The sequence below is a fragment of the Sphaerodactylus townsendi genome, linkage group LG02, assembly GCF_021028975.2.
Source record: "Sphaerodactylus townsendi isolate TG3544 linkage group LG02, MPM_Stown_v2.3, whole genome shotgun sequence".
NCBI lineage: Eukaryota > Metazoa > Chordata > Lepidosauria > Squamata > Sphaerodactylidae > Sphaerodactylus > Sphaerodactylus townsendi.
In genome coordinates, this window is record NC_059426.1 from 65389903 (window position 1) to 65402850 (window position 12948).

A 12948-nucleotide genomic window follows, 5' to 3' on the forward strand; every position below is an offset into this window, starting at 1 on the left:
CAAGGCTATTTTTAAACTAAATCTGTAATAGTCTCTGGATTTCACCCCCCCCCCCCAATTGCTTTGCATTCTCTAGAAATTACTGAGAGGCAATTCATACAACTACTGTGCCCTTGGTGAGCCAATTATGTGAGTGACTATTATGTTGGCAATCAATCCACTTCAGGACATTTTGGAAGGTATATGAAGTAAGTGCCCTGAGCACTTTGCAACACTTTGCTCACCAAAAAAAAACATACCTTGCTCAACCAGCACAACCTATTCATGAGTTCCATCTTGGATCAGTTCAACTTGCCCTCACTATTCACTGCCCAACCTGAGAATTGAGTTGGGCAGCTTTCAAGATGCACAACAGCCATGGCAGGTAAGTCATACAAATGTATGTCTTGTAGTCACTACTGCACCTGCACAGTAGGTGAAACTGGTTTCCATGCAGGGTCATTGGCTGAGTCAGAACCTTGAAGTGAACAGATCTTACGACATATTTGTGCCTATGCAGCAGAAATCATAATCGAAATTGCCTGCCTTCTGGGATGCTTTTAGTACAACACATGTTAATGCAGACTCCTCTTGCAAGGCATCCCTTTATTGTTTTTTGAATACAAGTGATTTATTTCAGTGATATGAGAGGAAAATAAATTAAAACTCCCATGAGGTTGTGTGAGAATGTGCATGTACAAACTGCTCTAGATCCAAAAAACTCAACAGTCATTAATGCTCAAACTGTCCAACATACTAGATCAGTGATGGCGAACCTTTTCGAGACCGAGTGCCCAAACTGCAACCCAAAACCCACTTATTTATTGCAAAGTGCCAACACGGCAATTTAACCTGAATACTGAGGTTTTCGTTTAGAAAAAACAGTTGGCTCCGAGGCGTGCATTACTTGGGAGTAAGCTTGGTGGTAGTCAGTGGCTTTGCTTCGAAGCAACCATGCATCTCTTCCAATGTGTGAATCATGACCCTAGGAGGGTTTACTCAGAAGCAAGCCCCATTTCCAGCAACCGAGCTTACTCCCGGGTAAAGGATTGTGCTTTTGTTCTTCACATGAAAATCAGTGGGGTTTAACAGCGGTTAACAGGGTTACCTACACTGCTTCCCCAAAACTTGGTCTTAGGTTTAACACTAATAATTGAGCCCAGCAGCCCAGGCCAGCCTAGATGTGGGGAGGAGGGGGCACTCTGTTTGCTCATGCCCACAGAGAGGGCTCTGAGTGCCACCTCTGGCACCCGTGCCATAGGTTCGCCACCACTGTACTAGATGGTAATCTATCAGGAGTGCTTGGATTCAGTCTTCTTGCATGGGGATTGTACTCGATGGCCCTTGTGGTCTCTTCCAACTCTATGATTCTATGTTATCTCTGTAATTCTTTCTTTAACAATGGTGTCAGTGCCTCGCAGTGGGAGGAAAGCCAGTGGTGGGATTCAGCAGGTTCGCACCACTTCGGCAGAACCGGTTGCTAAAATGGTGCTTGTAAATAACCAGTTGTTAAATTATTTGAATCCCACTACCAGAACCGGTTGTTAAATTATTTGAATCCCACCACTGTAACTTCTGTCTTCAACACAACCATACAGTCTACATTCCAAGCCTTACAGAGTTACTAAGGCAGGGTAACTCTGCATATAAGATAGCACCAATAATCACCCATTGACTAGTGCCTGTGACATCAGTAGTGAAGAACAGCCCCGTGTCAACATCATTTTGAGAACTTCTTAAAAGTTTTATTTTAGTGTTGTATATTTGAATTTTGAACTAAAGCACAAAACTATTTCAGAAGTTTAAAACCAAACAAGGATACTTCTTCACAGCTGCAATTCCTCAGCATTTTATAAATGTTCTCCTTTTGGTAAATTTTGTTCTCCTTCTCTAACATTGGATTGCTATACATTCTCTTTAAGAGAAATATTGCATTAAAGCTCATGCAAATAATGTATTTCTGTGCTGGCGCAGGAATGGAACTTCGATGGTGAACTTGGTTGAATGTAGGTGAAGCAACACATTGACTGTTGAATGGTGATGATCATGACATAAGATCATGCTGCCAGCCAAACCAGCAGATGTTTGAGCACACCTAGTATGAAGCCAGAGTCTGTGCAGATGAGTTTCTCATATGCAAGTTCATTACTATCTAATGACTGCAGTGGGCTCACCAGCTACAGAGAATATGTGAAGGCCCTCATCTACTTAGTATTTTCAAATTATTACTCTTGCATGGAATTCATAATTTCCAAGGGAGAAGGGAAGTACAGAAATTGGGGTGGAGGGACCTATTCCTTCCCAAACAGACAACCTCGTCCCCCAGACATTTTCTGCCAAACTATTAAAAATAAATCCTAGACTCTGGCTGTTTAATCTGACTCTAAGGAACAATGCCACAACTTGCAGGGAAAATCCTCCTAATGTTATTGGGTGAATAGAAGCTTTAAAAAAAGATCAGCATCAGGGTCTGGAGGGGTCACGGACAGGGCTCCAGTAGAACCACTTAACACTGACTGCCATTATGAGCCTAGCTGTGTGTGTTTCAACCTATGTGTTTCCATGTAAACACCAAATACAAGGAAGCTAAGAGAACACATTTTATTGGAAATACCAGGGAAGGGGGAGCATAAACTATTCTAATTCAGTCTAAGACAAGGTAGTCAGAGCAAATTTTGAAGGTCCCCAAAGAGGGGAAAGGGTGGAGAAAGAGAATGGTGTGCTGTACTACATGTCCACTCAATTAGCATTTCAAAGGTGGCAACAACACCCTAAGCAAATACAATTATGGTATGCTCTAGAGGTGATGTTTATTTGAAAGGGCTATTAAACGAGAGGCATATGTTCATGAAATACAGTAGGTTAATTCACATCCCGAGTCCTTACCGAAAATGCTGCCAGACCTTAAATATTCATTGCTTCAGTTTTAAATCCCACTCAGGAATGAGCATATGGGTTCAAGTAACCTCAGACTGAGTCCTTGTTCTACCTCCTTGGGGCTATTTCACATGGGGTAACGTGGGGCTTCCAGGCATTTACAAAGTGTGTCCCAGAAATACATTCCTTGCAATGAAGCAATAGGTGGATAGGAAAGTGGGAGTTCTTTTTATTTATTTAAAATGTTAAAGTACGACTCCTGTCTATAAAATATGTTTCAGACAGCTCAAAATATGAAAATCAATAAAACACTGGATTAAAAATGTAGTAGCCTTGGATTGCATAAAGAAAATCCAGATGGAAGCTAACAGGTACTACGCATTTATCTTTGAGTGAAGTTTAAAACATAAGCAATAAATGTTAATAATCTTTGGGGAAGAGTTTGGATGTGAATTAACCTATTTTATAACATCCACCACATGACTCTTAAAGTACTTGCCAGAACAAAATACAGAACAATCCACTGTGCACTGAGAGCATGGAGCACTCTAGGTTGGCCAAAGTTCTAAGCCTGAAAATTATATAACAAAAATCACATTTGCCTGGAGGCAGACAGTATGGTACCCAACTCTGTCAATATATTCCTTCCAAATAGCCAACTTCCAGGTTGGTCTCTGCTTTTCTCGCTCTCTACATCCCTGTCACCAATCACCTACATTCACCTGCATCCATTTCTTTGTTGAAATATTTTAGCCTATCTTTCTCTCTTAACACAAAACATGATTACTAGAGTCTATGTACCTTTGAATTCTTTCACTGCTGCTACATTAAGCCCCTTACAGTTACAGGTCACTACATAAGGCCATTATTACCTTATCGTAAAGAAGCTGAAGTGGCTGAAGTGGCCCCCTCCCCTCACTTGCATGCCACCCCTCTCTCCCTCCCCTCCCTCCCTCCCCTCACTTGCATGCCACCCCTCCCTCCCTCCCCTCCCTCCCTCCCCTCACTTGCATGCCACCCCTCCCTCCCCTCCCTCCCTCCCCTCACTTGCATGCCACCCCTCTCTCCCTCCCCTCCCTCCCTCCCCTCACTTGCATGCCACCCCTCCCTCCCTCCCCTCACTTGCATGCCACCCCTCCCTCCCCTCCTTCCCTCCCCTTACTTGCATGCCACCCCTCCCTCCGCTCCCTCCCCTCACTTGCATGCCACCCCTCCCTCCCCTCCCTCCCTCCCCTCACTTGCATGCCACCCCTCCCTCCCTCCCTCCCTCCCCTCCCTTGCATGCCACCCCTCCCTCCCTCCCCTCACTTGCATGCCACCCCTCCCTCCCCTCACTTGCATGCCACCCCTCCCTCCCCTCACTTGCATGCCACCCCTCCCTCCTCTCACTTGCATGCCACCCTCCCTCCCCTCCCTCCCCTCACTTGCATGCCACCCCTCCCTCCCCTCACAACCCCCCTCCCCCCAGGGAAGGAAGACACAGTATGGGTAAGAAATGTAAGATCCTTTCATGCCTGTTCATAGTCCACCTCTACCCTGCTCAGGAATGAAGGGAACCGAATTCTACACTGAGCCTTTCATGTGTATACCAACAATGAGTAGCCTACCATTCTGTTTCCAATTATATTCTTGAACTGGGCAGGAGCTTCCCCTGAAGTCCTCAGAAGTCATGTTTGGTTCATAAGACTGGGAGAGTGACCATTCCTTTCCTAATGGGAGTCAATCCATTAGAGCTAGTTCTTATGCTACAAAGCAGCAGCAAGTGTATGACTCTGTTGCTATTTTCTGGAACTCAAGATCATATGCTTTCACTCTTGCCATCTCACTTAAACATGTGATGTGGCTCTGAGAGACACCTCCCAGTGTCTCTGAGCAAACATCAAACTCAGGAGGCAGTAATATGAAATGAAAAAAAGATGTGATTCACAATCCTCTTCAGAGCCATTGAAGTGGCCTGAATGTCCAAAAGCTCTAAACCAGAAACAGGCACTGAATTCTAGTGCTTAAGCCCATATCCAGAACTAATAGCACCAGTGATCTTCAGATACAGTGACTACAGAATTTGAAAGCAACCTTAGGCAGAACTACTAAGAATACTACTAAGGTCTTCTTGACAGGGCAAACTCCCAGGGAAGTGTTCTTACTGTCCTGTCCAGAACTGTACTCTCCTTAGTCATTCCCTCACAACATAAAATAATATTTTACTGACTTAAAAAGTTTCCCTATCACCACAGTGGGACACTATATAGATAAAACATACTGCAGATTCTTTTTAAAAGCTGGCAAGAAGCCCTGCTGTGTTGCAGCAAGGAACAACAGGCACGAGGGGATGTCAGCAGTAAAATGGCAAAATGTGGGTGGGAGGTTCAGTTATAGCAGGGGAGTCCATACTGGCAGGGACTGATGGGAATCGTAGTTCATGAACATCTGGGTCACCAGAGTTGGACACCCCTGAGTTATAGCAACACAGTTCTGGCAAAGACCTGCAAAAAACAGGGGGAAACTCAGAAAGTGAAGAACTGGAGGATGACACTGTATAGAGAAGTCCAAAAAATAATAGTTTGGAAGCCACTGTGGAGCAAAACAGTCATGTTGATGCAACCTTTTGAGATCGCTCTTAATTCACTGTTTGAGGACCTGTCAAGATATTAACTCACCAAGCATTTAGGTTTATTTATTTATCCCACCTTTCTTCCCAAAGGGAACCCAAACCAGCCTACAAGATCATTCTCCCCTTCTTTGTGGTTACCCTCACAGCAACCTCATAAGGTAATTTAGGATGAGGGAGAGTGACAAGATTATCCAGCAAGCCAAGTGGAGATTTAAACCCAGGTCTTCCACTCCCAGGTCTGACACTAACTACACGCTACATGTGGTATTCATGCACATTTGTAGTATCTACCACATTAAGTTGGCACATTGGACCTTCAACTGTGTATGTCAGAAATCTATTTCCCAAATACTGCACAGGCATGATGACGTAGCAACGTTTCCCTGTGTTTTTATGGGAAGAAGTTCAGGTGATGTTATGCATCTGCCATAATAACTATGTGAGTGCCAAAGCATTTAACACACTCTGGACAATGTTACATTCAGTTTTCTACAGCAGCACTTGATAAGACATAAGTGAACAAATCTTTGGCTCACAATGCTGTCTTGGCAATCTGCACAGTTGATAATGTGCAGTCCCAGAGACTTTCTATTTCTTTTTGGGGATCAGGGGTGTACCTTGGGGACATGGGGAGCATATCTGGCCACCCCTTCCTCCCTCCCAGAGGCAAGAAGGGCAAGCGGAGGCCAGGCGGGCCCCACCACCACTGCCAGAGAATGTGAGCTTGAGCAGGCCCTGTTGCCTGCCTGGTCTGGTGGGTGAGCGAGCACGGCACAAAGGCCCCTCCAGAGCCTGCCTGCCCCTTCCTATTTCTCCTCCTGCTCCTGTACCGATGGTCGAGCGCAGCACAATGGCGCCTCTGGAGCCTTCCTGCTTTTTCCTTTTTTTGCTCCTGTTTTGGGCAGCAACAGCTCTTTGCAAGGCGAGTGGACCGGGGGCAGACAAGACTTTCTTGGTCACATGGAGCCCCCCCTCCCACTTGGGCTTGAAGCATGGAACACATACACGCCTCCTTGATATTTATATTCCTAACACCCCTCTCCTCTTTCTTGCTCTCTCCCTCCCTCCCTATTTTTCTGTCACTTTTTCTCTGTATCCCTCTTTCTCTTTTTCTGTCTTTCTCTCCCTCCCTCCCCCCTTCTGTCTTTCTCTCCCCATCCCCTTCTTTTTGTATCTCCTGGGCAAAAGCAGTGCTGGGGAGTGGGGAGGGGAGGTTCTGATTCTCTGCCGTGTGGGGGTACAGAAAGGGCCAGGCAGCCGCATATACCCCCTTGCCAGCTAGATTCTCACTCAGGGGGAAGGGCACAAAATCAGTTCTTGCCCCGGACTCCATTTTCTGTAGATATGCCACTGGGGGAAGATTACACTTTTTTTCTTTTCTTTTCTAGGAGGAGGAGGAGGAGAAGGAATTCAGATTTATACCCTCTTTCTCTCCTGTAAGGAGTCTCAAAGTGGCTTACAATCACTTTCCCTTCCCCTTCCTACAACAGACACCTTATAAGGTAGGTGGGGCTAGGAGAGAGAACTGTGACTAGCCCAAGGTCACCAAACAGGCTTCCTGTGTAAGAGCAGGGAAACAAATCCAGTTCACCAGATAAGAGTTCACTGCTCATATGAAGAAGGGAATCAAACCAGGTCCTCCAGATTAGAGTCCACTGCTCTTAACCAGAACACCATACTGTCTCTTACAAAATAAAAACACTTATTTTTATTTATGCCCAAATCCAGGTCCAGCTGCACATTAAAATGGCTCTTGATGGGGAGACATGATCAAATGCATACTCATTCATTGAAAGCAACACAGGACAACTTCCATATCCAGATATGCATTCAATGGAAACATATAGAAACAAACTTCTACTCACGTATCTTGTGTTCTAGATTGGGATGTTTGGGTGTTTGTTAAGACATGAACTGCAGTTTGGACTGGGTCAACACTGCACTACAAAGACCACATAACCATAATTACCAAAGTAGTTTTTTTTAAAAAAAAAATTACAAGCTATGTGAAATAACATGGAATTATATTTTTTAAAAAACCACAGGAAGGAAACCCAGACAAACAAACCCATTTCCCAAGCAGAAACATCCATAGGGTGGATTTGGTTGCCCCTTTTTTAGGCTCTGCTTGTCCACAATCACATGTTCCAAGGACACAGAGTCCAAAAAAGTGGCAAACACTTCCCTCTTGCCATTTCTGCTAGGAAAACTGTGCAGGATGGATGCTTGAAGCCCCTCTTCCCCTGTCTCAATGTCAACAAGTCTCTGCTAGCAATGAGAGCTTTAACAGGTGAGTTCCCTCATGGTACATGCGACTGTGAGCCAGGTTGGAAGACTACTGATTAGGCTCACCGCACATGTTTGTTTGTTTGTTTGTTTGTTTGTTTGTTTATATTTTAGGCTTTTATACCGCCCCATCCCCGGAGGGCTCTGTATCATTTAACTAGGGACTGCACACATCTTTTATTCACTCTGTCTGTGGTTCACAAAAGTGTTGGTTGGTACTCACCCACAAAGTTTCACATGGCTTTATGATGACCTTCACAAGCCTTGATGCTAAATACATTTAATTTTTTTTCTAAAGGGCGTTTTCTGGGTTTCTGATTCTGGAGTAACTCAGTTTGGATGCCATGACTGAAAAGGGCCTCTCTTGGGTTTCCACCTACCTAAACTCAAAAGGCAGGGTACCCAAATCAAGGAGGATTCTAGGAATAATTCTGGTGAAAAACATAGCTAAAGAACATGACTGGAGGAGAAAAGGCTCTTGCTGCATTGTGTACATGCACACACGAATCAATGCGCATTATGCACACATAACTGGGGTCTATACACAGCTTGGAATGTAAGCCCCAGACAATCTGAATACATACATACATACATACATACATACATACATACATACATACATACATACATACATACATACATACATACATACATACATACATACATACATACATACATACATACATACATACATACATATGTGCTGTTCCCCCATAACACCCTGTAAGAAAATTGTGTAGCAGTCCTAGGCGTTTTCCGGATGGACAAAATATCCCAGGAGAAAACCGAGATCATACATACTGGGATGTTTCTATCTCGGTTTCATCCTCCGCATGACAGTTCGTCAGCGCGTTCAGACCGGGAGGAAGAACTCCAGGTGATTATCCATGGCCCCCGGTTTACTTTCATTTTCCTCACCAATGTTGCCACGCATGCGTGAACTGTCCCGTTTTTCTGACATTCTGATTGGCGGCATGTGGCAAGGCAGGAAAAATAAACCAGACTGTCTCCTACGGTGTTTGCATGGGAGAGGAATCGGTGTGGGGTTTTTTTTTCAAAAGAACTGCCAATTTATCTTTTTTTTTTAAAGCCGCAGGATAAGGGAAATCTCGCGGGGCTGGTCCGAGTTACACCCGGACGCCAAACCGGGAAGTCATGGCCGAACCGGAATGTTTCACCTCCTTATCCCAGGCTATATGGTCCATGCGGAAAATGCCCTACAGTTGAGATCGGCAGCAGTTTCCTCGCCTACGTTGGTGAGGAAACTCTGGGAATGATTTGTTTTGACCTAAGGAACATCTCGTTCTCTTGCTTACAATATCTGTAAGATATTGACAAAGCACTGACAAAGCAAATGCCACAGGCATCACTAGCAAAGCAGATGCCACCAGGACATGCATCAGTTTGCAGCTCACCCCATGCCATGGCCATGCCTGTTTCAGGATATCTTGGCATATACTTTCATATACTTCGTTATTTCTCTCTCAAACATACAAATACTCTCTCTAATTAGTAAAGCAATTCAGTTATTTCCATAGCTTCTGTTCCATGAAGGGAAATCACTTAAGGAGGACCACAAAATTACACAAGGTTCTAACCCTACCCTTCCAGACTTTTTTTTTTTAAGGGGAGAGGGAATATCAGAGATTTACTTCCAGTCATCTCCAATCAAGTAATTCATTCCACGTTCAGTGTTTCTTGGCAAAGAGAAGGAAAACTGAAGGTAGCTCTAGGAGAGACACAGGGTGCTGCTACTCCTCTGGACAGCCCCCCCCCTCCCCATTTGGGAACAAACAAACCTGCTCTGCTATTCACAGCAGTGATTCAGTTCACCCAGGACTACTGAATAGAGCAGGGGTAGGGAACCTGCGGCTCTCCAGATGTTCAGGAACTACAATTCCCATCAGCCCCTGCCAGCATGGCCAATTGGCCATGCTGGCAGGGGCTGATGGGAATTGTAGTTCCTGAACATCTGGAGAGCCGCAGGTTCCCTACCCCTGGAATAGAGCAATAGGAAGAGCTCAGAGTGACATCTTGTGGCCACCTGATAAACTGCAAGTAGCCAAAACCCTTTTGGGGAAAGACATATCCCAAAATGAAGCACAAGTTTTAAGAAAAGAAAGCTTACAGCAAAGGTGTTATATGTAATTCTTCATTTTCACTCCCCACTGGCATATAATGAGATACAACTGACTACTGACCCTACTTGTAAACTTTCCACAATGTGTGCATTAGGCCCTCTGTTGACATCTATCCTACTTCCTCAGGTTTCTGATCCCACGCAGATGTATAAGAGAGGACTTCTCCATTGAACAAACAGATAATAAAGATAAGCAGAACACAAGTGGCATAATTATGTGCATGTATTAATGACCTTCACAGAGCAAATGGTCATTTGAAGCCATATAGTGGAGCTGCGGGATTTTACCTGTTTGCTATCTCACAAAAACCGCACAAAAATGAACAGCTAGAATTACAATTAACGGTTCTAAAATTTAGGGATAACCCCTCAGATGTGAGGAACACCTTCATTTTGACACTAATCTGAAAGTAACCCCTTATAACATCAGCACATACAGAGGTTTCAGGGAGGGAAAAAACTCCAGGCAGAATTTCTACACATTCTTCCCTCATTTGGCTGAAAAGGATCACACTCATTGGGAAGAGAATTTTGTCCCATGTACTTCCACAGTTCATTTCTTTCTCAAATCAGCTTCCCCTTCTTGCCCAGCAAAAGAGTAATGTTTGCCTTCCTGACTTTACTTGCCCATGCCATCTCCCTGTAGGCCTACTCACACTTACCTCGGCAGGTGCTACCCTCCCGGGTAATGGCCTGTCGACATATTCCACATGGTTTCACTTTCTTGAAGGTCTTCACCTTGAATATGTGGGATGTAGAAGCTTCAAGGTCCTCTGGCTGCAAAACAGAAGCAGAAGGAGATTCAGCTGTCAAAAAGTACTAAGAAGAACCACAGCAAAACAAAACAAAAAAAAAGACAAATTTAAAACTAGTCCAGGATTAGCCACCAAGTTGTCTAAATGCTGCTTTTACAGATTGTTATCCTGCCTTTCTTTCTTCACTCCTGGAACCCATGTGGGAGCTTCCTGTGAAACAAAAAGGTGACATATAAATAAATGACATTAAAATGCTTCCTAAGATGCCTCCCATCGAAGTACTGATCCGAGTCACCCTGCTTAGCTTCTGCATACAGTTGCTGCATCTCATTCTTTCCACCATAGGTTTTCCTACCAAGGGTCTGTTAACTCAAGTACTGCCTTTTCTCCTCTTATTTCAGCTCATGCCCACCCTAAGGGAAATGAAGTCCCTGTGGGCCATAATCACCTAAATACTCAGATTATTTCTAAGCTCACAAGTGAAGGGGTTTCCTTTGGCAGCTCCTTGGTGACAAAGCTCCTTTCTGCAAGCATTCAATCAAATCCAAAGAATCACAGTCCAAGAAAATGTACAGCATGGAAGATTCACCAGAGCACCATTCAAAATGGCGCTGTGCAATGTTCACACAAAGGCAAAATGTAGCAGCCATAAGACCTCATCAGGACAAGACTTTTAAGACTGTTTCTAGAACCCAAGTATCTGCAAGCCTCGGGTAGAAACTGAGCCCTGTTCCTTTTAGGTGCTGTAAGTTGTTTCATTATGACTGGAGACATAAATAGAGACAAACTAGATCTGATGGTGGCAGCCACATTTGTTCTTTGTATACCTCTCAGTTCACATATACAGGGAAGATTCACTTCTCTTCACTGGTACACAATCTATGCTGTGAAAGTTCGACATTCCACCCCATCTGAGTGACACACATGAGTTAGGTTACAGAAAATTGGTAATGTTTTGCTTCAAAGATTCTTACACCAAAGGTGTATTTCTTTCCTTGCCCATTGGGTGGCAACATTTGATGCTATCTTTAATTCAACAAAAATCAGCTATTAAGAAATGTATTTGGATTGAGGCAGTGAGTGGCAATTCCTTCCACACCCACAATGAAAGTTGAGTGTTTGCCTCCTCCTAGCCTCCAAGGTTATGTCTACCATAAGGACCATCATGCTGAGCTGGCATCCTTCTGGGACTGGATAGAAAGGAAATAAGTCCCCAGTTATATCTGCTACTCATCCTCAAGGTGATTGGGAACACCCAAGGTAGAACTATAAGGAAACCACTATCTCCTCACAACATCCTTTCCTATTTTCCTCGTGAAAAGAATGGATTTGGCTGCAAAATATATTTGTTTCTACTGTCTATTCTATCATCACAAACCTAAAGATACTTTTATCTTATGACTAGCAATAAAGCCCACTGTGCAACAAAATACAATGGGCTCTAGAAAATAGTGAGTTGTCACCAATACATCTTGCATGTGCTTGAACCAGGGCAACCTACACTCTCCACTTGCGTGCCTGTGCAGATCTTTAAACTGTGAGTCATCACCAATATGCCTTAATTTTATATAGATAGATTTGGCCATGTTCACATGAACACTATCCAGATTCCACAGAAAAAAGGAAAAAAGCTAATAAAATGCTAACAGAAATCCCTAGCCTTACTATTCATAATACATTGGCCTTTTCTGCACAAATTGTTTACAGTGTATCTTGCTGCCAAATGCTACTTTAAAAAAACCCACACTTTTTCCCTTCATTTGGTTCCAGAAATGGTTTTCCTTCACATTTCCTCCATTGTATTCCAGAGCACTTTTACTAAAAAAAATTCTATTACTTTCCAAGTCAGCTTCCCTTGAGGATGTGATCATGTTGAAATAGTCTAAATTTCTCCAGCCCACCAAACACCTTTGTCAATTTCATTCCAAAGAAGCAATGTCACATTAAGGTGAACATACAATGGGTATGCAGTTAGGAGCAATTGACTGTGGAAGTTGTTTCTGCAGGAGAAAATTGACAAGGGATTGCCATATCCTCCTGGAAAACCAACTTCCCTTCTCAATTTCACTTGCTCCTAACTGAAGACACATTGCATCTTCCCTTTAATATGACATTGGTCATACAAGATAAAACTGACCGAGGTAATACAATCAACCTGGGTTATGTCTATGCCCTTACTTTACATCGCTAATGCAAAAGAGAAGAATTTTTTTAAAAATGGAGTTTTTTAAATGGAGGGTAAAATGGCTGAATGGGAGGATTGTTCTTCTGTGTCACAGATGACATTCCACTACCATTTG

The 12948-nt window shown here is 43.7% G+C and overlaps 1 protein-coding gene across 10 annotated transcripts in view; it reads right to left on the reverse strand.

Annotated features, from left to right (window-relative positions):
* Nucleotides 1–12948, reverse strand: part of TNS1 (tensin 1) — a 389915-nt gene that overhangs the window by 258566 nt on the left and 118401 nt on the right. For all 10 annotated transcript variants that reach the window (XM_048486278.1, XM_048486276.1, XM_048486275.1 and 7 more), the window contains exon 2: nt 10556–10670. In XM_048486278.1, coding sequence (XP_048342235.1) covers nt 10556–10670 — 115 coding nt within the window. The remainder of the gene's footprint in view (nt 1–10555; nt 10671–12948) is intronic.